This window comes from Microtus oregoni, unplaced genomic scaffold (assembly GCF_018167655.1).
Source record: "Microtus oregoni isolate MIOR12 unplaced genomic scaffold, Mior012 000003F_ref0000135, whole genome shotgun sequence".
NCBI lineage: Eukaryota > Metazoa > Chordata > Mammalia > Rodentia > Cricetidae > Microtus > Microtus oregoni.
In genome coordinates this window covers 41,573,963-41,597,420 of record NW_024543062.1, presented here as the reverse complement: position 1 = coordinate 41,597,420, position 23,458 = coordinate 41,573,963, and the positions used below count along the sequence as shown (strand labels likewise).

The 23,458-nt window shown below is 40.7% G+C and overlaps 1 protein-coding gene across 1 annotated transcript in view; it reads right to left on the bottom strand.

The window, feature by feature from the left end:
• Window positions 1–425: 425 nt before the first annotated feature.
• The window catches only part of Pign (phosphatidylinositol glycan anchor biosynthesis class N), a 120,599-nt gene continuing 97,566 nt past the window's right edge, over window positions 426–23,458 (bottom strand). Inside the window, exon 30 of the mRNA XM_041647478.1 lies at window positions 426–954. Within this exon, the coding sequence (XP_041503412.1) occupies window positions 831–954 (124 nt within the window). The 3' untranslated portion in view covers window positions 426–830. The remainder of the gene's footprint in view (window positions 955–23,458) is intronic.

Sequence of the window (23,458 nt, the reverse complement as noted above, 5' to 3'; positions counted from 1 at the left end):
AGCAGAAGGAGGGAGAACATGAGCAAAGAAGTCAGGACCACGAGGGGTGCACCCACCCACTGAGACAGTGGAGCTGATCTATTGGGAGCTCACCAAGGCCAGCTGGACTGTGACTGAAAAAGCATGGGATAAAACTGGACTCTCTGAACATAGCGAACAATGAGGGCTGATGAGAAGCCAAGGACAATGGCACTGGGTTTTGATCCTACTTAATGTGCTGGCTTTGTGGGAGCCTAGCCAGTTTGGATGTTCACCTTCCTAGATCTGGATGGAGGGGGGAGGACCTAGGTCTTACCACAGGGCAGGGAACCCTGATTACTTTTTGGACTGGAGAGGGAGAGGGAGAGGAGTGGGGGGAGGGGGAGAAGGGTGGTTGGAGGGGGAGAAGGGTGGGAGGAGGGGGAGGGTAATGGGAGGCTGGGAGGAGGTGGAAACTTGTTTTTTTTTTCTCCTTTTCTCAATAAAAAAAAAAAGAAATCTGTTATTCTATGTGTTAACAGAAAGACAAAGGAAGCTCCATTATGTCAGACCACCTGTAAATCCAGAGTTCCAGGTGAAACAGTAGTATCCATCTTTTATAAATGCAGTGTGTGTGTGTGTGTGTGTGTGTGTGTGTGTGGCATAGCATGTACATGGAAGCCAAAGCTTCTGGGAGCTGTTTTCTCCTTCCACCATGGATTCCTGGGATCAAACTCATGTCAGTCTCTGGAACAAGTACTTTTACCCACTGAGCCATCTCTCTGGTCAAATATCCATCTTCTTGACTCCTTGGTGGGATTTTTCTTTAAGGAGAATCAGGATGCAGATGTTGGCTGATGGCTTTACTAACATCACAGGAGATGCCTTTTGGATTTGCCATACAGTTGGAGTTTCTTTGTTGTGAGCAACTGTGCCAGGCCATTAAGTAATAGCAGAAAGATGGTCATGGACATGACAATCACATAGTGGCTGATGCTGCAAAAGGAGAGAACTTATGAGAAAAGCACAAGATCCCGACAATTTTTGAGAAAATTTTAGATGGATGTACAAAATAGAGGATTACAAAAAATGCATAGAATTATAAAAGGTACCAATGATTTAAAAAGCAGACACCAGAAGCCAGGGAGTGGCTCAGTGAACTGTTTCCTAAGCTAACCTGAATTCAGATTCCCAGCATGCATGTAAACAGCCAGACATGGCAGCACATGCCTGCCATTCCCATGCTGGGGGTAAAGACCAGAGGATCCCAGGTTGCTGCAGGCCAGCCAGTCCAGCTAATTGATAAACCTCAGTGTTAGCTCTCAAACCCGGAATAAATAGCTAACTGGGGTGCCATTTCAACATATCAAAGTGAACTTGGCCACCAGATTTTCCCAGCATCCCTCCCTAACTGTTACAGGGCATAGCTGATATACTCCATCCAACCTCTACATTGAACTCTCCAGTCCAGGGGCTGGGCTGTCTTTTCCCCAGAGGCTCTTCCCTATATAATCCAGACATTTTGGTTACCTGGCCCTTCCCTTGGCTGTCTGTCCCCTTTCCCTCACCCCTTTGCTCATGTCCTGACCATGGCCGTGTTCACTCTGGGCTCTCCCAGATCCCTGCCTCTTGGCTGTCTGTCCCCTTTCCCTCACCCCTTTCCTCATGTCCTGATCATGGACGTGTTCACTCTGGGCTCGCCCAGATCCCTGCCTCTGACTATGCTTTCTCTTTTATCTACAGTAAACCTCCTCCTCCACCAGACCTAGGAGCAGTCATGGCCTTCCTTTTTTATTTCTCTTTGTTCATTCACCTAGCTTCACAAGGAGACTGTGCCTCAAAGGCTAAAGTGGAGAGAAATAGAGGAAGATACCCTGTGTTGACATCAGGCTTCCTCAAGTGCATGTACTGCCCCTGTCCGCATTCAAAACAGATAATACCATAAAAAACAATAGTTAACTAGAAATGTATGAATAAAACATTTGCTACATTGGCAATAAATTAAAAATGCATATTACTTATATATTATTTTAAAACCCCAATAACATAATCCTCCTACTGAAATAGGGAAGAACACAATGCCTGGAGGAGTTGGCAAGTACAGGACATTATAAAAAAGGCCTTTGAAACATCACTAGTATAATGGTCTGTCCTGTCCCTATAAGAGACAAGCCCCGCCCACTCCCCCATCAGCTGAGGCAGGAAGATCTTCCTGCTTGCAGCCCAAGTCTCTTCCTTTCTATCTCTCTCAGAGGCAGCTTCTGCCTCTCTCCCTTCTCCCAACTCCTCTCCCTTTCCCTCTGTGTTTTTCTCTCTCTCTCTGCTTCTCTCTGCTCTTCTCCCTTCTCCCCTTCCTCCCATCCCCTTCCTTTTCATAACCCACTAAGTAGATATCCAACCTCACTCTGTAGGCGTGCCTATCCTACTTCTCTCACCTGCCAAGGCTGCAGCTCCTCATGGGACTGGCTGCCCCACCGACGTCTCTCACCCGTCACATGGCTCCCTGCCTGGAATCCAGTGCCCTTTGTGGCCCAGGGGCCACTCAGGGAACCACAGAGTTTATTTTTACCATTGTAACTAGTGCTCATGCTTTGCCACCAGAGAAACTGATCTCATGTTTTACACAAGCCGTTTTCTTACTACAACATTTGGACTGTATTTTATCCATAGACTACTCATATTCGAAGTGCTTTGGCAAAATTCCCAGTCACTAAGAAAGAAAAAAATGTTATTCAAGGTTAAATTCATTGATGTAAAAAGGATTCATCCCTTTATGAATCTCACAGTCGAAGACACTATCTCCCAGGCTTTTGGCAAAAGACAGAAGATTAACAGATTCAACTAAAATTATTCAATCTTAATGCATTAGCAGTAGCAAATACTCAATCCTGCCCCTGCTTTGGTGTGTATGTGCATGAATGCAGTGGCCAGAAGTCAATTTCAGTATTGTTCCTCACAAACCACCACCTTCTTCTTTTTCTTTTTCTTCTTCTTCTTCTTCTTCTTCTTCTTCTTCTTCTTCTTATTCTTATTTTTATTATTTGACATTCTCTCACAGAACCTAGGACTCCCAATACACCTAGGCTGGCTGAGCAAGCCCCAGTTTTTCCTGTTTCCACTTCCTGAGTTCTGGGATTATAGGTATGAATGCCACCATGTCTGGCTTTTTTTTTAAAGGTGGGTGTTATAGATGAAACTGCAAATAATTCAACTAGTAACACAAATTTTTCTATTTAAACACAAAACATAGTCCATACAGCACATGGTGGAAAGGAACCCTGAGAAGTATGTAAAACAGGGTCCTCCCACAGTGACTACAGCACTGCCCAAACTAATCTGTAAACACCACAACTGACCCATTTTCAATACCCAAGAGTGACAGTTAGCTACTTTAACAACAGCCTTGCATGTTTTACATCTTCATCAGAGAGGGGGAAAACATTGGCATATCCACCTAGCCATATTTAAAGTTTGCTTCAAATTTGGCTTTAACCTGTGGTAGTTGTCTTATTCTCCAGTGGTGGGATGAACAGTAGGATGAAGAAACAAAGGTAAGTAGATATTCTCACTCTCCCAGTAATACCACAGATAAGCAGGCTTCCAGACCTTAAGCTGCTGGCATTAATTTAGCTTCAGCCTGTTGTAAGGCAAGGGCCCACAGAGCCAGGAAGAGCTTTTTACTCAGTGCAGACTTTCTCTTGTGGCAATGTTAGTGTTTAAATAGGAACCTGGAGCTGGAGAGTAGCACAGTCTGTGAATGTTTGCTCTGGAAAGACACTGTCAGAAGTTCTTATCTATAGTTCTTTCTAGTTTGATCTTATTGCAAAGTTAATTTAATAGGGAATATAAAGAACTCGAATTGACTAATGCAATAACAAGGATTACAGCCTTAGACACACAACCTGCTTCATGGTAGACTGCTGACCAAAGAAAGAAAACAAAACCAGATCCTTAAGTGGTGACAGCATCTACTCTATAGTAAGAGCTTAAACATCTCTTATTTTCATTACAGAAATAAGATAATGGGACATTATGCTGAAAATTTTATATACTAAAACTTCTCTGATTGTGTATTTCTACTTTGACCTGAAATAAATATAGCTCTTACCTACTATTAGTAAAATCATTAACAATTATATTACTTTAAAATGAAAATAACAACTCCAAGACTATTATCATCATTAAGATGTACTGGGAATAAAAATTTTATAGTAATTTTTAAGGCAACACTTTTGAAAAGCTCATAGTAAAATACAAATTTGACTAAAACTTTAGTTTTGTTATACAGCATCTGGTGACTAATTGACTAATCTTACTATAAAGTCTTCCAAAACAAGGTAACTAAAGTTTATTATGATAGAGATACTGGGAAAATAAACTAACAGGAAATCAGAAACATTAAAAAAGAACAAAACAAAACCCCAGTAAGCACTTCCAGATATGGAGCTGATTTACTTTCTGTAATGGTCTATCCTGTCCCTTTAAGAGACAAGCCCCACCCACTCCTTCCCCCATTCGCTGAGGCAAGCAGATCTTCCTTCCATTTCCAGCCTGAGCTTCTTTCTTTTCCGTCTCTCTCCCAAAGAGGTAACTGTAGCTGTGGCTCCTCTCCTCTCTCCAACTCCCTCTCCCTTCCCTCCTTCCCTCACTCCCTCCCTCTCTCTCTCTGCTCTTTCCCCCTTTCCCCTTTATAACTAAATAAATATCTAACCTCACTGTGCATGGCATGCCTATCCCTCTCTGTCTCTCAACCACTGCGCGGCTTCCTGCCTGGAACCCACTGGTCCTTGTGGCCTGTCGCTGTGTCCTGGAGAACCATAGCATTTTATTTAAATGGTAACATTTGGTGCTCAAGACTCGGCCAGTCTCTCTCCATGTTCTCTCCCGCCTGCAGGTGGGCCAGCTGAGGACATGTGGAATGCTGGACTTGGGAACCAGGTTTCTTTACAACAGCTCTGCACTTCCATCTGTCTGAACACTGACCTCTATGCATACCAGAGGCTTCGGTGGTGAGTTTTCCCCTTCCAGCTCCCAACCACAGCCTTCATGGCTGATTGAGCCCTTTGCTGACATTCATCTCTGGTTGTTTCCCATAGCTAAAATGTGACTGGACGACCCAGGGTCAGTCCTCCCGTGCTAGCACTGCACACACTATGTGGTGCATTTGACTCGGAGACTGGGGGTCCCTTGAATTTTTCTTTCTCCTTTTTCTTTTCTTTTCTTTTGGACCACTTATAAGTGGTCCCCGCTGTGAGAGATGGCTCAGAGTGGCCTCTAGCCTTTGGCTTCTGAGTCACCTGGACCCAGAGCCAGTCAGACTTCATTCACACCCCACCTTTAGAGAAAAGATGTTTTCCTACAGGCCTTACAGTATTCATTCACTGTTTTTGTGGCTTTTCACATTTTCAGCTATGGTATAAACCCTCAAACTATTAGCCACACACCTGTAAATGCTGTGCCAGTGTCCCTCTGGCTCTGCTTTTCCTCAAACTATCCCTGCCATTCGGCAATGAGGCAGATCATGCCTCTAGTTCTTTCTTGTTATTATGTTTAAAACTCCCACAGCTCAAAAAATAATGGCTTTTCCATATAACACGTACTACTGCCATTTTGACTGAGGTCAGGTGACCTTACTGCCATCTTAACTGATGTCAGGTGACTTCACTGCCACCTTAACTGAGAGCCAGGTCAGGTGACCAAGTCCTGCCATTTTTACTGAGGTATTCCCTGCTTGTATGTTTTGTCAAGCAGCATGCCTTTGGTAGGTGGTGTGGGAGAATTGTCCGTATTCTGTCAATCATTTTATAAAAAAACGCTGATTGGCCGGACAGGAACTATAGGTGGGAAAACCAAACAGGAAGTAGAAATGATACAAGGAGAACAGGAGAATTCTGGGAAGGAGGAAGCTGATTCGTCCCACTCCTGCCCAAACCAGCAGGATGTGATCTGCCCCACTGAAAAAAGGTACTGAGCCACATGGCTAACATAGATCAGAAAAATGGGTTAATCAAGATGTGAGAGTCATCCAGTGAGAAGCTAGAGCTAATGGGCCAATCAGCTTATAATTTATGGAGACCTATGTGTTATTTTCTTTGGGGCTAAACAGCTGGGGGTACTGGGTGGGACAGAAAACTCAAACAAGCAGGCCTGGCCCTTCATGTTACAGGTAGGGCCCACCAAAGCATCCACTTTACCCAGTTCCTGTTCACTCTGTGTGTGTGTGCGCGCAAATGCACATCCATGTAACTTAAACACACCTGTGTTTACTGTAAATGTTATAACTGTCTATTAATTGTATCTCATTCCAGACTACAAAGCAATAAGTCTCATGTTTTAAATTGGTATGTACTTTTAAATCTCTTAATTCAACTCTGGTTTACCTGTTGAGAGCCAGTACAGTCAAGCTTGGACCCAGCTCTCCAGGCAGATTCTATACTGTAGTTATACCTGATAAACAGCCCTCAATTGCTCAGAGAGCTGGGAAATATGGCATTTAAATATTTAATTATTAAAAGACTTTTCATAACAAAAAGAGACAGGTTGGCTCCTAGCAGCAGCACTCTACATCCTCCCAAGAAGACAGAAGACAAATGGGCACAAAACAACCTCTATCCGCAATTTGTTTCAACTGCCAAGCACTGACCAATGGGAAAAACTGCCTTTCATCTAAACTGAAGATCTCCAGATGTGGCCAGAATTGCTGGAATCGACAGTCTAGCTGCTCGAGTCAAGGTAGGCCTGTCTTCCTACAGCTTTCTTAGCCCACAGGATCTTTTGGAGCCTGGCAGGCCCTGTGCTAAACAGCAAAAGGCAAATACAGCCCTCAGCAACCATGGAGGACCCTGAGGAGTAGCTCTAAGTGCCAGCCAAGTAAGTTATTTGTCATTTCTTAATCAATAACTCAAGTACAATTTTATCCTTCTCAAAGATTCTGATGCAGCCTAACCAAACAAATTTCTATAAGATATTCTCTCTCACGCTGCCTTTCATAGTCTTAAACATAGTTTTCATTATGCAAAAATATCTGTCACAGTAATTTTGATATAAATTCGCTGCTGTTTAAAACTTATGTTTTCGCAACCCCCAAAATTCTTATGAGTTCCAGGGAGTCGAAGGATTCACCTTAAACAGTCAGATACACCCCTCTCAATTCCCTGGTCCTTAATTTTTTTTTCCTAAACTTAACTTTGTCCTCTGATCTGTCAATACCTTAAACAGGTGTAAGAGACACCAGACATTTCCATACCACAAACACCGGACAGAGCAAAGAAACCTTAGCTACCCCAGGATGTGACTAGCACCCAGCTTTCTCAAGTACTCCCCCCTAAGATGATGCCCACAAATAAACAGGAAGCAGGCTTTAGAATCTGCCATACCAATTCCCTTAACCTCCCACCTTTATATTATTTTTATTATGATGGTCTGTTTATCCCTTTAAGAGACAAGCCCTGCTCACTCCATCCCCCATCTACCTAGGCAAGCAGATCTTCCTTCCATTTCCAGCTTGAAATTCCTTCCTTTCTGTCTCTCTCCCAAAGAGGTAGCTGCTGCCATGGCTCCTCTCCTTCTCTGTTCCTCCCTCCCTCCCTTCGTTCCTCCCTTCCTCCCCCTCTCTCTCTTTCTCTCTCTCTGTCTTTCTCTCTCTATTCTTCTCCCTTCTCCTTTCCCCTGCATGGCATGCCTATCCATCTCTATCTCACACCCACTGCACAGCTTTCTGGGACCTGCTGGCCCTCGTAGCCTGCCGCTGTGCCCCTCGAAAAACTGCAGCGTTTTATTTAAACCATAACACTTTCCATTCCCTCTGGTAAGTAAGACTAAAAACTCTGGACATAAAGTACAATTGAGCACAAGTTAATTCTGGGTGTCAGGAAAGGGGCAGCAGAATGGTTCAGGTTCTTGGGAGCCACTGAATACCACAGCTGAGTTCCTGGATTTCCTTTGTCTCAAATGAACCCAACCTAAATTGTAAGAAGGAAGCAGGTAGCAGAGATGCAACAGGCACAGGCAAAACTCCCCATATTAAAAAATATCAGCTTAGCAAGACCTTTCTCTAGTCAAGGTAGAAGGCAGCCAGAGAAGACAGAAAACAGTTATATACTAACCATTCTGTTTTCTCAGGTACTACATGAAGACTGGAAGACACACACCTATCTGTCCCAGCAAAGGGAAAGCTGGGTACCTAGACTTGTAGTCTCACCAGTTTGTAATGGGCACTCAATGCTACTCATCCTCCCTGTGGCTCTCACCCCATGGTGTCAGAACAGTCTGAAAGGGGAAGGAGGGGCAGCTCAAGGATTCTAGGAAGGGCCTGGAAAGAGATATTCTCAGCAAGGAAGCCATAAAGAACTGATTAAAATTTTAGACCCCAAAGAAAAACTATACAACATATAAACTGAACAGATGGGCTCAATAGTGGAACTGAAAAGGAAGTAAAAAAAAAAAGCAAAAACAAACAAACAACAGCAAACATAAGGATAAAAGACATAGAAGTATAAAGTCACTTCGAACATACACACACAACAAAGAGCATTCCTCAAAGACCATAAACTATGATACAAGATCTAACATTTATGTCTTTGGAGTTGCAGCAGGAAAAAGAAGAGAAAGAAACAAAATACTCATAGGAAAAGTAGCTGTGAAATTCTTCTGCTTGCCAAAGACATTTATTTATCTAATAGACTGCAGAAGTGAGCCGACTTGATGCAGTATAAACTCAAAGAAATTTATACAGACTCACAGTAAACGTTTGGAAACAAACAGAATTTGAAAGCAGCTGAGAGAAATAACACCTTGTCAGTATGGGAAAAATATTTGAATAAAAGCAGACCTCATCAGAAAACTTAGAAGTCAGACAGGCACACCATTATCAAATGATGTTGGGAAGAAAGAAAACACACCCAAAATTCAATGAAAATAACCCTTTCTCTTGATGGAAAGAAAATCCAGATAGCCTTAGGTGACACAAGACAAAAATAAACAAACAAATGAAAGGAAGAATTTAAGGCCGCAGACCTACACTAAATGGATGTCTGAGGAGGCTCTGCACATGTAATGAAAATGAACAAGTAACGAGCTGTAACTGTGAAGGATGACCTCGGTAGGCACAAGTATGAGTACACTAGGCTTGCGGTCCTAGTTTGCTTCTCCATCACTGTGACCATTACAGGTGATGTTAATGTCAACTAGTCACCAATCAGAGTCACCTGAGCAAGGAGCCTTGATGAAGAACTGTCTTGACTGCCTTAACGGATGGACATATGTATTCATCTTACTGGTGCTATTCTTCTAGAGAACCCTGACTAGTAGCTGACCAAAACCAACCCAAGGAAAGAAGAGTTTATTTCAGCTTAAACTTAAGTCCATCATCAAGGGGCAGGTACTAGATCAAAGCCATGGAGAAATGCTGCTTACTGGCTTGCTCAGCTTCCTTACCAAACCCAGGTCTACCCACCTACAGAAGGCACCACCCACAGTTTGCTGTACTTCCTATACAAACTAGTAATTAAACTGCCCCAATAGCATGCCCTTAGGCCAACTCAATGGACACAATTCCTCAACTGAGGATCCATCTTCCCAGCTGTGTTGAGTTGATGGCAGAAGCTAAATATGTGCTAAATATGTCTCCAATATAAATGGACTAGTAGAAAATGTTAAAATAAAACACAGGACAGAACAGCAGCAAAAAATAATACAAACTAAAGTCATAGCTGTTGTTAATCACATTAAAGATAATCTAAATATATGGTTGAGAGGCAACATGAACTTACACTGCAATTACAATGATAAAGGCAGGAGAAAAGTAGCAATATGGAGAGGATACAGGCCATGTACCTTGTATAAACAAAATGAGCTAATTTAAAAAAGGGATCTATCTTCCATTGTATACTTTTGGCTCCTTTATCAAAAATGAGGTGTTCATAGGTTTGTGGGTTAAAATTCGGGTCTTCTATATGATTCCATTGGTCAACTTCTCTGTTTTTATGCCAGTACCACACTGTTTTCATCACTGTAGCTCTGTAATAGAGTTTGAAGTCAGGGATGGTAATGCCTCCAGACAATCCTTTATTGTATAGGATTGTTTTGGCTATCCTGGGTTTTTTGTTTTTCCATATAAAGTTGATTATTGTCCTCTCAAGATCTGTGAAAAATTTTGATGGGACCCTGATGGGGATTGCATTGAATCTATAAATTGCCTTTGGTAGAATTGCCATTTTTACTATGTTGATCCTCCCAATCCAAGAGCAAGGAAGGTCCTTCCATTTTCTGGTATACTCCTCAATTTCTTTCTTCAATGCCTTAAAGTTCTTGTCAAATAGATCTTTCACTTCCTTGGTTAGAGTTACCCCAAGATATTTTATGCTGTTTGTGGCTATTGTGAAAGGTGAAGCTTCTCTGATTTCCCTCTCTGCTTCCATATCCTTTGTGTATAAGAGGGCGACTGATTTTTTGGATTTGATCTTGTATCCTGCCACATTACTAAAGGTGTTTATCAGCTGTAAAAGTTCTTTGGTGGAGTTTTTGGGGTCGCTTATGTACACTATCATATCATCTGCAAATAACGAAAGTTTAACTTCTTCCTTTCCAATTCGAATCCCTTTGATCCCCTTATGTTGTCTTATTGCTATTGCTAGAACTTCAAGTACTATATTGAAGAGGTATGGCGAGAGTGGACAGCCTTGTCGTGTTCCTGAGTTTAGTGGGATGGCTTTAAGTTTCTCTCCATTTAATTTAATGTTAGCTAAAATGGTGCTGGCATAACTGGATGTCAACCTGTAGAAGAATGAAAATAGACCCATATCTATCACCATGCACAAAACTCAAGTCCAAATGGATTAAAGACCTCACTATCAGTCAAAACACAGTGAACCTGATAGAAGAGAAAGTGGGAAGTACCCTACAACAGATGGGCACAGGAGATCGCTTCCTATGTGTAACCCCAACAGCACAGACTTTAAGGGCAACATTGAATAAATGGGACCTACTAAAACTGAGAAGCTTCTGTAAAGTAAAGGACACTGTCACCAAGACAAAAAGGCAACCTACTGACTGGGAGAAGATCTTCACCAACCCTGCAACAGACAAAGGTCTGATCTCCAAAATATATAGAGAACTCAGGAAACTAGACTTTAAAATGCTAATTAACCCAATTAAAAAATGGGGCACTGAACTGAACAGAGAATTCTCAGCAGAGGAAGTTCAAATGGCCAAAAGACACTTAAGGTCATGCTCAACCTCCTTAGCGATCAGGGAAATGCAAATCAAAACAACTTTGAGATATCATCTTACACCTGTCAGAATGGCTAAAATAAAAAACTCCATGATAGCCTTTGCTGGAGAGGCTGTGGAGGAAGGGGTACCCTCATCCATTGCTGGTGGGAATGCAATCTTGTGCAACCACTTTGGAAATCGGTGTTTCGGTTTCTCAGGAAATTCGGGATCAACCTACCCCTGGACCCAGCAATACCACTCCTGGGAATATACCCAAGAGATGCCCTATCACATGACAAGAGCATTTGTTCAACTATGTTCATAGCAGTATTATTTGTAATAGCCAGAACCTGGAAACAACCTAGATGCTCTTCAATGGAAGAATGGATGAAGAAAGTGTGGAATATCTACACATTAGAGTACTATGCTGCGTTAAAAAACAATGACTTCTCAAATTTTGCATGCAAATGGATGGAAATAGAAAACACTATCCTGAGTGAGGTATCCCAGACCCAAAAAGATGAACATGGGATGTACTCACTCATAATTGGTTTCTAGCCATAAACAAGGGTCACGGAGTCTACACTTGGTGATCCCAAAGAAGCTAAGTAAGAAGGTGAACCAAAGGAAAAGCATATAGTTGCCCTCTTGGCTATGGGAAGTAGACAAAATTGCCGGGGAGAAAATTGAGATCTTGGGGGTGGGGTGGGATGGGGGTAAGGGGAGATGGGGAGAGAGGGGAGAGAGGGGGAGAATGGGGGGAGCTTGGGGAAGGGGGAGGATTGGGATGAAGGAAGGTTGGATGGGGGAGCACGGAAGCACGGTTCTTAGTTAAGGGAGCCACCTTAGGGTTGGCAAGAGACTTGAACCTAGAGTGGCTCCCAGATACCCAAGCCGAGGTCCCCAGTTAGTTCCTTGGGCAGCTGAGGATGGGGAACCTGAATTGACCCTATCCTAGAGCAATAATGACGAATATCTTGCATATCATCATAGAACCTTCATCTGGTGATGGATGGAGACAGAGACAGAGACCCACACTGGAGCACTGGACTGAGCTCCCAAGGTCCCAATGAGGAGCAGAAGGAGGGAGAACATGAGCAAAGAAGTCGGGACCACGAGGGGAGCACCCACCCACTGAGACAGTGGAGCTGATCTATTGGGAGCTCACCAAGGCCAGCTGAACTGTGACGGAAATAGCATGGGATAAAACTGGACTCTCTGAGCATGGCGAACAATGAGGGCTGATGAGAACCCAAGGACAATGGCACGGCGTTTTGAACCTACGTAATGTGCTGGCTTTGTGGGAGCCTAGCCAGTTTGGATGTTCACCTTCCTAGAAATGCATGGAGGGGGGAGGACCTAGGACTTACCACAGGGCAGGGAAATCTGACTGCTCTTTGGGCTGGAGAGGGAGGGGGAGAGGAGTGGGGGGAGGGGGAGAAGGGTGGGAGGAGGGGGAGGGAAATGGGAGGCTGGGAGGAGGAGGAAATTTGTTTTTTTTTCTTTTCTCAATAAAAAAAAGTTAAAAAAAATAAAAAAAATAAAAAAAATAAAAAAAAAGGGATCTAATTTTAAGTACAGAATTTACTTGCTGTATATACACACAGCCTGGAGATAACTTTTCTACAGTATCTTCAGTGTGCCTGTTTTGATTGCAATCAAAATCTATAATGCCAGATATGGAATTTTCCACGATGCCAGTCCTCAAAATGTTTAGATTTTGGAACATTCTTGATCTGAAAATTAGGACTGCCCAAGCTGTATATCATGTAAACACTAACAAAAGAATGTCTATATTAATACCAGGGAACGAAGACACCACTTTCTCAGTATTTGCTGGGAGAGCACAATGTAGTCAACATGGATACAGAAGTCAACAACACCTCAACCAACAGCATTTTACAGTTATAGAACTCTGTGATACAATGGTCTTTTTTTTGTTTTGTTTTGTTTTAATTGATCTATATTGAACTCGACATTTTTCTCTGATCCCTCCCTGCCTGCCTCTCCTCTCCCTCCTTCAACCCTCCACCAATGTCCCCATGCTCCCAATTTACTCAGGAGATCTTATCTTTTTTCTACTTCCCATGTAGATTAGATCTATGTAAGTCTCTCTTAGTGTCATCATTGTATTCTAAGTTCTCTGGGATTGTGATTTGTAGGCTGGTTTTCTTTGCTTTATGTTTAAAAACCACTTACGATTGAGTACATGTGATAATTATCTTTCTGTGTCTGGAATACCTTACTCAAAATAATGTTTCTAGCTCCATCCATTTTCCTGCAAAATTTAAGATGTCATTTTTTTTTCTGCTGTGTAGTACTCCATTGTGTAAATGTACCACATTTTCCTTATTCATTCTTCGGCAGAGGGGCATTTAGGTTGTTTCCAAGTTCTGGCTATGACAAACAATGCTGCTTATGAACATAGTTGAGCACATGTCTTGTGGCACAATTGAGCATCCTTTGGATATATACCCAAAAGTGGTATTACTGGGTCTTGAGGAAGGTTGTTTCCTAATTTTCTGAGAAATTGCCACACTGACATACAAAGGGGCTGTACTAGCTTTCATTCCCACTAGCAATGCAGGAGTGTTCACTTTTCCCTACAACCTCTCCAGCATAAGTTGTCATCAGTGATTTGATCTTGGCTGTTTTTACAAGTGTAAGATGGAATCTCACAGTTGTTTTGATTTGCATTTTTCTGATGACTAAGGATGTTGAGCATTTCCTTAAGTGTCTTTCAGTGATATTTTAGATTCCACTGTTGAGAGTTCTCTGTTTAGATCTCTACTCCATTTTTTTATTGGATTATGTGTTGTTTTGATGAGCAATTTCTTGAGTTCTTTGTATATTTTGGAGATCAGACCTCTGTCTGATGTGGGTTGGTGAAGATCTTTTCCCATTCTGTAGGCTGTCGTTTTGTCTTGTTGACTGTGTCCTTTGCTTTACAAAAGATTTTCAGTTTCAGGGGGGTCTCATTTATTAGTTGTTTCTCTCAGTGTCTGTGCTGCTAGGGTTATATTTAGGAAGTGGTCTCCTGTGTCAATGTGTTCAAGTGTACTTCCCACTTTCTCTTTTATAAAGTTCAGTGTGGCCGGCTTTATGTTGAGGTCTTTGATCCATTTGGACTTGAGTTTTGTGCATGGTATAGATATGGGTCTATTTTCATTCTTCTACATGTTGATATCCAGTTATGCCAGCATCATTTGTTGAATATGCTTTCTTTTTTCCATTTTATATTTTTTGCTTCTTTGTTAAAAATCAGGTGTTCGAAGATGTGAGGATTAATATCCGGGTCTTCTATTTGGTTCCATTGGTCCTCCTCTCTGTTCATATGCCAATACCAGGCTGTTTTCAGTACTGTAGCTCTGTAGTAGAGTTTGAAGTCAGGGACTGTGATGCCTCCAGAAGTTCTTTTATTGTACAGGATTGTTTTGGCTAATCTGGGTTTTTTACTTTTCCCTATGAAGTTGAGTACTGTTCATTCGAGGTCTGTGAAGAATTTTGCCAGGATTTTGATGGGCATTGCATTGAATCTGTAGATTGCTTATGGTAAGATTGCCATTTTTACTTGTTAATTCTGCCTACCCAAGAGCATGGGTGATCTTTCCACTTTCTGGTGTCTTCTTCAATTTCTTTTTTTTAAAGATTTAAAGTTCTTGTCATACAAGTCTTCCACTTGTTTAGTTAGAGTTATTCTGAGATAGTTTATGCTATTTGTGGCTATTGTGAAAGTTGTTGTTACTCTGATTTCTTTCCCAGCCCTTTTATCATCTGTGTACAGGAGGGCTACTGATTTTTTTTTGAGTTAGTCTTATATCCTGCTACATTACTGAAAGTGTTTATGAGTCTTTGAAGTTCCTTGGTAGAATTTTTGGGATCACTTATGTAAACTATCACATCATCAGCAAAAAGACAATACTAATAAAGAGAATTACAGACCAAGCTCACTCATGAACATTGGTGCAAAAATACTAAATAAAATACTGTGAAATCGAATCCAAGAACACATCAGAACCATCATCCACCATGATCAAGTCAGCTTCATCCCACAGATGCAGGGATGGTTCAACATATGAAAATCTGTCAACATAATCCACCATATAAACAAACTGAAAAATAAAAACTACATGATCATCTCATTAGATCCGAAAAAGCTTTTGACAAAATACAACATCCCTTCATGATAAAGGTCTTGGGGAGAGCAGGGAAACAAGGAACATACCTAAACATAATAAAGGGCAATATACAGCAAGCCAAAAGCCAACATCAAACTAAATGGAGAGAAACTCCCAGAGATTCCACTGAAATCAGGAACACTCTCTCCATATCTATTCAATATAGTTCTTGAGGTCCTAGCTAGAACAATAAAAAAACAATGGTCTTATACCTAGTAATGTTTTGTAAGTTGTACTGGTTTAATAAAATTCTGACTGGTCAGTAGCCAGACAGAAGGAATAGGTAGGGCTACCAGAACAGGAGAATTTTGAAAAGGTCAGTCTGCAATCATCACCCAGACACAGAGGAAGCAAGAGAAGAATGCCTCACTGCTAAAATGTACCAAGCCATGTGGCTAACACAGACAAGAATTATGGGTTAATTTAAGATGTAAGAGTTAATAAGAAGCCTGAGCTAATAGGCCTACCAGTTTATAATTAATGTAGACCTTTGTGTGTTTTCCTTTGGGATGGAACGGCTGTGGAAGCGGTATGACAGAAACCTCTATCAACATAACTCCACTCTCACGAACAGCAGAATGTGGTTGTCTGTAATTCTCATACTTGCTAGATACACTATATCTTGTCATAACACCAACTGTAGCAAGTTTGTAAGAACTGAAATTATACAGATGATTTCTCTAACCACAATATTGAGGAGGATAAATTAGTAGAATCATTATATCTAAGATAAACATTAAAATAAAATAGTTGTTTTCACTGTATAAAGGGTAAACTTCAGAATTCCCACAGCAGAATAGTTGCTTTCTAAAACTTCTTTGGTTGTGAAGAAATAACTGTAGAAGACAATGATTGCTTTCTGTTATCTACAGAGCTGTTTCTATGAAGGAACTTTATAGTATTTGCATGACTTTGGTCACAAAAAGTCCTGGCACATCTGGAGTGTCTTGCACTATTGGGTACTACAAATAGTACACATTCAGAACTAAGGCTGTAGGGGTGAGATGGTTCCCTTTAGAAAACATATAGATTAGATCAGGCTTTGGTATGAGGAACTTGTTTTATCCCCAAACAACTTCTGTGTAACAATCAACACCTACACCTTTGCATGGCTGTTGGAGGCTCAGCTCACTGAGACTGTTTCTCCCTGCTGTCCCAGAGCCTGGATTACCTCTGGAGTGACCCTCTTTTCTGGATCATACCGCATGACACAGACTACCGACAGAACACAATCAAACAAAGTATGAAAAATCTCTTAACATTTGGAAATAACATATTTACATATCACCCAATGGGTTAAAAATGTGACTTTCATCCTTCTGATTTCCTAAAACAGGATCTAATTATGTGAGCCAAGTTGCCTAGCGCTCTCTATTCAGCACAGGCTGACCTTATGACTTTCCTGTTTGTTGTGATTTCAGAGATGTGTCACCATCAAAGACTCAGTTTCAACAGAAATTTAAATATATATGTGAATTGGGGGCTGGGGATCTGGCTCAGCAGATAAAGGTACTTGCCACTGAGTCTGACTACTGGAGTTTCATTCTTGGCATCCACATGGTAGGAAAAAACTGACTCCTACAAGTTTGTCCTCTGACCACATCCGTAATGTGTCAAGACTGAACACACACACACACACACACACACACACACACACACACACAAAAACACACACTTCTGCAGGGGAGCAAACAGCTGTGCTCAAAGGAATGTTTACAGTGTTTTCATCACAGCCCAGATTAAAAATAACGATGTCTTTCAGCAAGGGAATAACTAACCAGCTGTGGACATCTCAACAGTAATAGAAAGCAAACCAGAGAAGAACCTGAATATCTGACCAAAGAATAGAGTGTAAACAGCTCATTCCATTTATAGAATATTTGTGAAATTAGAAAATAGATCAAAGGTTACCAGGACTTAAGAGGGGATGGGAGTTGAGAAGAAAAGGGTGTGGTCTTTCTTTATATGACAGGAATGTTCTCTCTTGACAGCATCAATAATACCCTTGAGGTACTGTGGCTTTGTGTGAAGTTATAATAGGTGAGCATGCATGGAGGGTAGACAGCATCTCTCTGTATTGTTCATTATAACTACATACAAATGAATTGTTATCTCAAAATAAAAAGACTTTTTTTCTCTCAATGTGTGGGTCAGATAAAAAAGGAGGTGGGCTGGTGTTGTGAAAAATTACTTTAGGGAAAGATGTGTTACATTTGTTTATGCTGCGTTTCATTATGCAAAGATGTGTTGCTGTTTCACCTTGCTTGCTTAAGGCACCAGATTGGTCTAATAACAAGCTAAATAGCCAATAGCTAGGCAGTAGAGGGATAAGGCAAGGGTAACAGGCAAAGAGAAAAAGTAGGAGGAGGATTCTAGCATCAGGAAAGAAAAGGAGAGAATAAGGGAGAAAGAGAGAAAGATACTCAGGGCCAGGCAGCCAGACAGCCACCAGTTAGCCAAATATTGAGGAACACACAGAAAGGTAAAAGGACCCAAGGCACAACACAGGTGAAGAGAAACAGGTTAACTTAAATTATAAAAGCTAGTGGGACAAGCAGAAGCTAAGTCCAAGCAGTCATAATTAATAATAAGTCTCTGTGCCATGATTTGGGAGCTGGTTGGTGGCTCAAAAAAAGCCTACTATATTTGGCATTCCAATGTGGGGTCCATATTTTCACACAGGACCTGAGAAAGCTGGGGGAGGGGGAACAAAAAAATTTCAAAAAACAAAAAAAGGATATGGCTTCTTGAGGAGTTTCTGCTATACAGCAGAGCACTTAACAGCAAGCAGGCTAAGTAAAAAAAATGCCAGGCTAAATAACAGTGCCTGCCACAATGCAGGCTCCAGCTTCCTAGATCTGGGGCAGTTGAATGCAGCTCCTGGTCAGGTGCAGCTCTTTGTCAGGTTGGGGATGTAAAGATTGGCTTTCACAGAGCAAAGCAGGGTGGAGCTAGATGCCAGGCAAAACCACTCAGCAGCTTAAGGTTTGGCTCAAAAGGTCAGAAAATGCCAGAAACAAACACAGTGAAGTCAGGTCCAAATGGAAAAATACTCTAAACAGGTTACAGAGGGTTTAAAAATGTATATAGGTACTTAAGAAAACAGGTATAGTCATAGGAAAATATAAACAGTTTAAAATAATAAAGTCTTTAAAGAAAGAGTAAAGTAATTAAAGGAAAAAGCCACATAAAGATGGGAAGTAGGGAAGGAGTCTGGATCCTGTATGGTGTTGTGTTGAGTCTGAATTTTTTGAATGCTGATAAGTGAATGACAATTGCTAAGAGACACTGGATTGTAAAAGGGACTGCTGAGTTAAACCAGTCTAGATACTTTAGGTGTGTCTTAACTTTAAAATGGAATTCATTAAATATATTACTTTGGGGAAGAGAGAATCCATAGAAAACAAAAGACTGTGAATTCCTTCAAGTTTGATGAAGATCAGGTTTCATTGGGGAGACCTACTGAAAACCTTGGCTATAGAAATAAAGAAAGGAACCTAGAAAAACTACAAGACAGGTGACATACGTACTGATCCCTCTGCATGGGAACAGTTCTGAGACTGGACAACAAATGCTACAACTAGTTTTCCAAGGACTTGGCCATTATCTCAACTTTCTCAGGGTCCCCTGGGGCTATACCTGAAATCTAGCTACTCATCTCCTATACCCTACTTCAGAAAGTACATCTCCATTCACCACTGAAAACAGGACTTATTCACGAATCCTATTTCTATTCCATCTAGGAATCAGCCAATTCTCCCAGTCTCTTAAGTCTAGCCTCTTGTCATCTTCTGAATTGCTACTCTAGGCTACACTGTCAAAGTCTTAGTGTTCTGTGTTCTCTGAACTCCATAACAGCTTCCTAACTGTATTCCTGCTCTTGACCTAGAGTATATCTTCTATTGTGTGGTTAGTGAGTCAAAAACTTGGAATAAATCAAATTACCCAGTAGTTCACCATTTTCCCTTGAATTTGGGATAAATTCTTAATTCCTCAGTACCATCTGGCCATATATGCTACCAACCCTCTATTCTCTAAACTCACTCTCTACTACATTTCCTTTAAAAAGCCCTGGATGTATTTGCATATTAAGAAAAAAGGAATGTATGACACCATTTTGAACAGCATTTTTCACTGAGTCATTAAAACAGTAGGAAACTTTCTAATGCTTCTGGTGCTTTTTGTGATAAGTTTCTGATACATTATTTGTTCTTATAATTTCCAGGCATTAGCCATGGAACTTAAAGGCTGACAGTTAATGTGGACATCCTCAAATACACAGGGTTTCTGCATCCTTACAGGACATTTAAAAACCTGTATCTGTTTACAAAATTGAAACCTTAAACCCAGTAAGCTAGATATATTGGATACAACTTCTTCCTGCTGTAAAATGTGTGCTGCCCAGGCCAGGGACTCTCCTTTGTTGTCAGAGACAAGCTGGGTAAGGGAGGAAGTACAAATTGCCCAGCATTGGGCCTTAAGGATAGAATCTGAGGAAGCTCAACTTGACCTAGTTCTAAAGGTAATCAGGCAAATAGATTGGGAGACAAGTATATTAAGAACAAAACAAAACAAAAACCTATGAGGACTATGATGTTCTTATAACAAGGGTGTTCTATGAAAGACAACAGAACATGGTATGTTAGTATAGCGGAACACTCTTCAGCAAAGAAAAGAACAAAGTATTGGTAGGTAACAGTATAAAAGAATGCAAAAATAAACAAAGTGGAAGAATTCAGAGATAACAACATTTCATTGTTCTGCTTATAGAAACATCTAGACCTAATATAAACCCATGAAGACCGAAGCAGACTATCATTGTCTGGGAAGGTTTATGGGAAGAGAGAGGACTGTATGAGGCCTCAAGGGGATGTTACAGTGATGCAAATGTTTAAAGAAACTATATCCTGATCAGTTGCAGAACTCCAAAATTTGATAATTTAAATTATTTATAGCAGTCATTTAACTTAAAGCTTTAAGATTGATGAATATTATGATATGCAAATTATCCTACAATAAAAGAAAAGAGCACAGTTAGAAGATGAGGGAATGAGAACAAAAGGGGAGTTCATGTCACCATATTGTAGTTTCGTTAAAATCTGCTATCAGATTCTTAGTTCAAAATATCAAATTAAACAGGATCTCTTACGAAAAATGTAAACAGTTAAGTGTTCCATCTTGTAGTCTAATGAAAAGCCGATCTATAAAATTGATTCATTCCATGGATCACTAGCCTTCCTATGGCCTGGAATGGCAGACTTGCTGCTTGCTCAAGCTAACACCATTGGCAGGAAGCAGAAGTGAAGCTCATTGTCCACACAACTGCACCATCAGGCAACTGGCAGGGATATTCCGAGTCAATCAAGTCCCATATTCTAGGCATTAGCAGTATTAAAACAACTGTAAACATCAACTTCAAATGATTTTAGCCATTTCCAGTCTCTCTCTACCACAATGCTGTCATTGAAATCAGCTATTGTGCAGGTGTGTGTGTGTGTGTGTGTGTGTGTGTGTGTGTGTGTGTGTGTAGTGAGGAGGCAGAAGTGTATGTGGTAGAACAGCATCCAGGATTTGCCTTATAGTCTTTTCAACCCACCAAATGAAGGATAAAAGCTTGATTGCATTCTTTTCCATGAAGGCGATGAGCAACAAAAACTGGTCACATATTTTAGAGGTACTAGGGCAAGAAATGTTGTGAATCATTTGAATATGATTTGATAGTCACTCTAAGAGTGGAGATTATTTTATGATGATCAAATTTTGGATAGTCAAAGGTGATTGAACAGGACTATGAGTTTTCCTTCTGCTAAATACTTAAGTTGTCATTTGTATTTTAATGTGGCAAAACAACAGTGTGCATAAGAAAAAAATCAAATGAACACCATTATCAGGGAGAACCAATTTCAGCTCAATCAAATTGATTCTGACTTTGTTCGCCTAACTCCAAATATATTTGGATCATAACTTTAAATATATTCTATCTTAAGTGGGAATGGAAGGGGCTAAGAGAGGACAGTGGGGGTGTGAATATGATCAAAATGTACACTATGAAAATGTCATGAGACAAATCATTATTTAATGTGTTAAAATTATATCAAACCTTATAGAAGAGAAAGTGGGAAGAACATTTGAACACATTGACACAAGAGACCACTTCCTAAATATAACTCCAGCAGCACAGACACTGAGAGAAACAATTAATAAATGGGACCTCTTGAAGCTGTAAAGCAAAGGACATGGTCAACAAGACAAAACGACAGCCTACAGAATGGGAAAAGATCTTCACTAACCCCACATCAGACAGAGGTCTGATCTCCAAAATATACAAAGGACTTAAGAAACTGATCAACAGAAGAACACATGATCCCATAAAAAATGGAGTACAGGCCTAAGCAGAAAACTCTTAACAGAGGAATCTAAAATGGCTGAAAGACACTTAAGGAAATGTTCAACATCCTTAGTCATCAGAGAAATGCAAATCAAAACAACTCTGAGATTCCATCCTGCATCTGTTCAGAATGGCCAAGATCAAAAACACTGATGACAACTTATGCTGGAGAGGTTGTAAGGAAAAGTGAACACTCCTGCATTGCTGGTGGGAATGCAAGCTGGTACAGCCCCTTTGTATGTCAGTGTGGCGATTTCTCAGAAAATTAGGAAACAACCTTCCTCAAGACCCAGTAATACCACTTTTGGGTATATATCTAAAGGATGCTCAATTGTGCCACAAGGATATGTGCTGAACTATGTTCATAAGCAGCATTGTTTGTCATAGCCAGAACTTGGAAACAACCTCAATGCCCCTCTGCCGAAGAATGAATAAAGAAGATGTGGTACATTTACACAATTGAGTACTACACAGCAGAAAAAAAATGACATCTTGAATTTTACAGGAAAATGGATGGAGCTAGAAAACATCATTTTGAGTGAGGTAACCCAGACACAGAAAGACAGTTATCACAAGTACTCACTCATAAGTGTTTTTTAAACATAAAGAAAAGAAAACCATTTCACAAATCACAATCCCAGAGAACCTAGATGACAATGAGAGACATACATAGATCTAATCTACATGGGAAGTAGAAAAAGACAAGATCTCCTGAGTAAATTGGAAGCATGGGGACCTTGGGAGAGGGTTGAAAGGGAGGAAAAAGGTAGGGAGGGGAGGAGAGAAAAATGTAGAGGTCAATAAAAACAAAAAATAATAAAAAGAAAATATATTCCAAGAACAATTCTGTGTTGTCCCCTCCCCAGCCCAGATAGTATCTCTCTGTGTAACAGCTCTTGCTATCCTAACCAGGATAGCCTTAAACTAACAGACATCTGCCTGCCTCTGCCTCCTGAGTGCTGGGATTAAGGCATGTGCCACCACCACTTGGCTAGATTGTTTTTATAGAAACTAAGGTTACAAGACTGTTGTCTTGTTCTCTTGGCGTTTTCTCAAAAGAACTCAGTTCCCTCTCGGACTCCACTGGACCATGTTTTGACTGAGTCTTTAAACAAATGGAACCAGATATCCTGATGCAGAAAACTTAAGCTAAATCTCTCTCTTATTCTGGACAAAAGTTAACTCCAAATAGGTGAAAGACTTTAATGCAAGACCTGGAACTCTGACATTATCAACAGAAAATGCTGGCTTTAGGCAGAGAGAAGGACTCCTAAATAGGACTGCAAAGCTCAGGAAATATTATGCAAAAATCAACAAATAGGCTTGCAGCAAATTCAAAAGCTTCTGCAAAGCATAGGAAAGAAGAGAATAAAGACAAAGCCTACAGAGTGGGAGAAAATTCTCAGTACCTCTTCTGCCAGAAGAGTATTAATATCCGGAACACAAAAAGAAATCAGCAATCAACACCAAAAGAACAAGTAATGCAATCAGCAAATAGGCAAGTGAACTGCAATGCCAGCTCAAAAGAACAATCTGTGGTAACTACTCAGCAACACTGGCCATTAGGGAGATGCCAATCAAAACGGCACTGAGATTCTCTCCTAGCCACTTTTCATTGAGATGACGTAAATAAATAAGCAAATAGATAAATAAATAAATCAATCAAGGATATGAGGGAAAAGGCTTCTCTATATACTGTTAATTGAAATATAATTTAATATGG